General features: G+C 35.5%; 1 protein-coding gene across 2 annotated transcripts; it reads left to right on the top strand.

The window, feature by feature from the left end:
- The first annotated feature begins 896 nt into the window (after positions 1 to 896).
- On the top strand, positions 897 to 2046 carry LOC106764086. 2 transcript variants are annotated; one of them, XM_014648305.2, is made up of 2 exons: positions 897 to 1384; positions 1520 to 2046. In XM_014648305.2, exons 1-2 carry the CDS (start codon positions 1131 to 1133, stop codon positions 1686 to 1688), a joined length of 423 nt encoding a protein of 140 aa, XP_014503791.1. In that variant the 5' UTR covers positions 897 to 1130; the 3' UTR covers positions 1689 to 2046. The 2 variants fall into 2 exon arrangements, with proteins under 2 accessions (XP_014503791.1, XP_014503790.1); XM_014648304.2 differs by having other exon boundaries at positions 932 to 1390.
- Positions 2047 to 2543: the final 497 nt, after the last annotated feature.

Genomic DNA, 2543 nt, shown 5'->3' with positions numbered 1-2543 from the left:
ATCACTAAAAAAGCTGAACGTTGACTTGAGCGTCGGAGTGCTTTTGGCAGGTACCCGACCGGATACGTCAAGAGGACAGCACGTACGGAAAACGGAAGGAGAACCGAGGCGGACGGTTGTGAAGGATACAGACTGACCCAGACCCACAAAGCAGAAACATATCTGTTTGAAATATCCCTTATTGAATGTAACAAATTTTATCTGAGAACTAAAATATTTTTATGATCATAGGACTTGATAGACGTTAAATATTTGATATTAATTATTGATTCTTCTTATTTCATATAAGAAAAAAAAAATATAAAGAAAGTTATCTTTTCTTATTCCATTTCGTTTTAGTCCATTATTTTATTGGTAACAGGATTTCTAATTTTGTCTTTCTTTGATATAAGTGTACTACTAATATTGAATTTTATAAAAATGAGAAAAAAATATTGATAAGTTTAAAGATAAATGAAAGAAGGGTAAAGAGAGTAAAGTAAATAAATCAGAAGGATAATTGAGTATTATAGAACTATGTAGCATTTAACCATTATTTAATATATATTATTAAAAGTAATTTGAACAACTCATAACATGTAAATTTACTTAAATAACTAGAAGAAATGTCCATCAGATGTATTTTTATAAAAAATACAGTTACATAATAAATTAAGGAATGCGTAATTTTAAATGAATAAGTTTAATTGCATAAATAATATTTGAAAGTCAAATCGTCAATCTAAAGGAAATTGAAATTTATTTGATTTTACTTTTTGTAGGTTTAGTTTTTAATTAATGTAATTTTTAATTTTGTAATCAGATTTTTTTTTTTGGTTCATCTTTAAATTAACTCATACAGAAAGCGTCCTTAGTTACTTGAATTGAAAAGAGAGTGTTGACGTGAGATTTCCTTTCCAATTAACGAAGATCGATGAATCATGAGCATCATCACGTAAAAATCAACGGTGTTGCTTCACTCCTCGGTTTCAGGCTCTAGTTTTATTTATTTATCTACCCCAAACGCACCACTGTTTTCACCTTCACCCTCCTTCACTCACTTCTCTCTTCTTCTTCACTGCTCATACCAAACGGAAACTTTAGAGGGAGAGAAATAGAGAGAGAGAGAGAGCACAAAGAAATTACCCAAGATGTTGCTGGGTAAGAGACCTCGTCCTCCAATGAAGAGAACCACCAGCATGTCCGAAATAACGTTGGATCTGAACGCCGCCGCCTCCGATGTAACCGACCAACGGAGATCAGGTGCTGGTGGCGGCGCTAGTGGCGGCGCGTTAACACCAAAAATTCTTAGAAGACATTCTTCGGATTTCGTAGACACACCACACTTCCTGCGCGCGTGTGCCCTCTGCAAAGGCCGTCTCGCACCCGGTCGAGACATCTACATGTACAGGTTTAACTCTGTTGCATTCCCAACTGTTCCCGTTAAGTCCGTAGTTTATTTATTTATTTCTTAAATCTGAATTTCTGCTGATTATTTTATTTTTATTTGCGTAATTGATTTTTTTTTTTTAATTTGTAGGGGTGATAATGCTTTCTGCAGCCTGGAGTGTCGTCAGCATCAGATGAACCAGGACGAGAGGAAAGAGAAGTTTGTGACGGCGTCGAAGAAGCAAGTCGTGGCTCCTCCACCGTCTGGTTCTCAAATCGCCGCCACCACCAAGGGCGAAACCACCTTGGTGGCGTTGTAGATGTGAAATCGAAACCCGACATGTCAAAAACGTGTTTTCATAGCTCCCTCTCTTTCTCTTTATTCTCTTTTTTAGCGTGGCGACTTTTTGGATAATGGGAACGGGTGGCTTTCCTTGCTTACACGCGCAAACTGGAGAAGTGTTATTTTTGGAACTTGGAAGTACCTTGTAGTGATCAATCCCCTTTGGATTTTGAATCCATAGATATAACTATTGAAATTGAAATTGAATCCACTGTTGCTGCTTTTACTGTCTAGTTTTCTTTTTCTGCATTTCGAAACTCTAATTATGAACACTTGCAGATGTTTGAATATTAGTTCATACTTTTCACCACGAGCAATTTCATATCCTTATTTCACTTGGTTCGTTGTTTCGAAGAACCATGCGTGTTTGTGGGAATTTTGTTAATGGTGATTCATCAAAGGAATAAATTTCTGGTTATAAGCAAGTATTGCATAACACAGATCCTGAATTATTTTTTTTTTCTTTGAATAATGAATCCGTCAAATCAATCTATATGCGTGTTATCTCATTAAAACGGGTGTTTGAGGCAATTCCAAAGGCCTGATCAAAAGGAACAAAATATATAAAGTAATCACAACGAGTTTTGGCATTTCATGGATGCAGATTTATATAGGTTTTGCAACTTTTTTTCTTTACAACTAAGCAACGAGATAGAAGCAGGTCGACTCATCTACAGCATCTCAAAGATTTGATATATTTGTCCAATATGTCGATAGTGCTAACAGTAAACAATATACTGGTATCAACAACTTGACACTTAAAAGCATCAGAAAAAATAACCTTTTCTAGGTAATAGTTTAACCAACAAGAACAACCTTTGGTGCAGTCATA

This window comes from Vigna radiata, chromosome 6, assembly GCF_000741045.1.
Source record: "Vigna radiata var. radiata cultivar VC1973A chromosome 6, Vradiata_ver6, whole genome shotgun sequence".
NCBI classification, from domain to species: Eukaryota; Viridiplantae; Streptophyta; class Magnoliopsida; order Fabales; family Fabaceae; genus Vigna; species Vigna radiata.
This window is presented reverse-complemented; position numbering and strand designations above follow the sequence as displayed.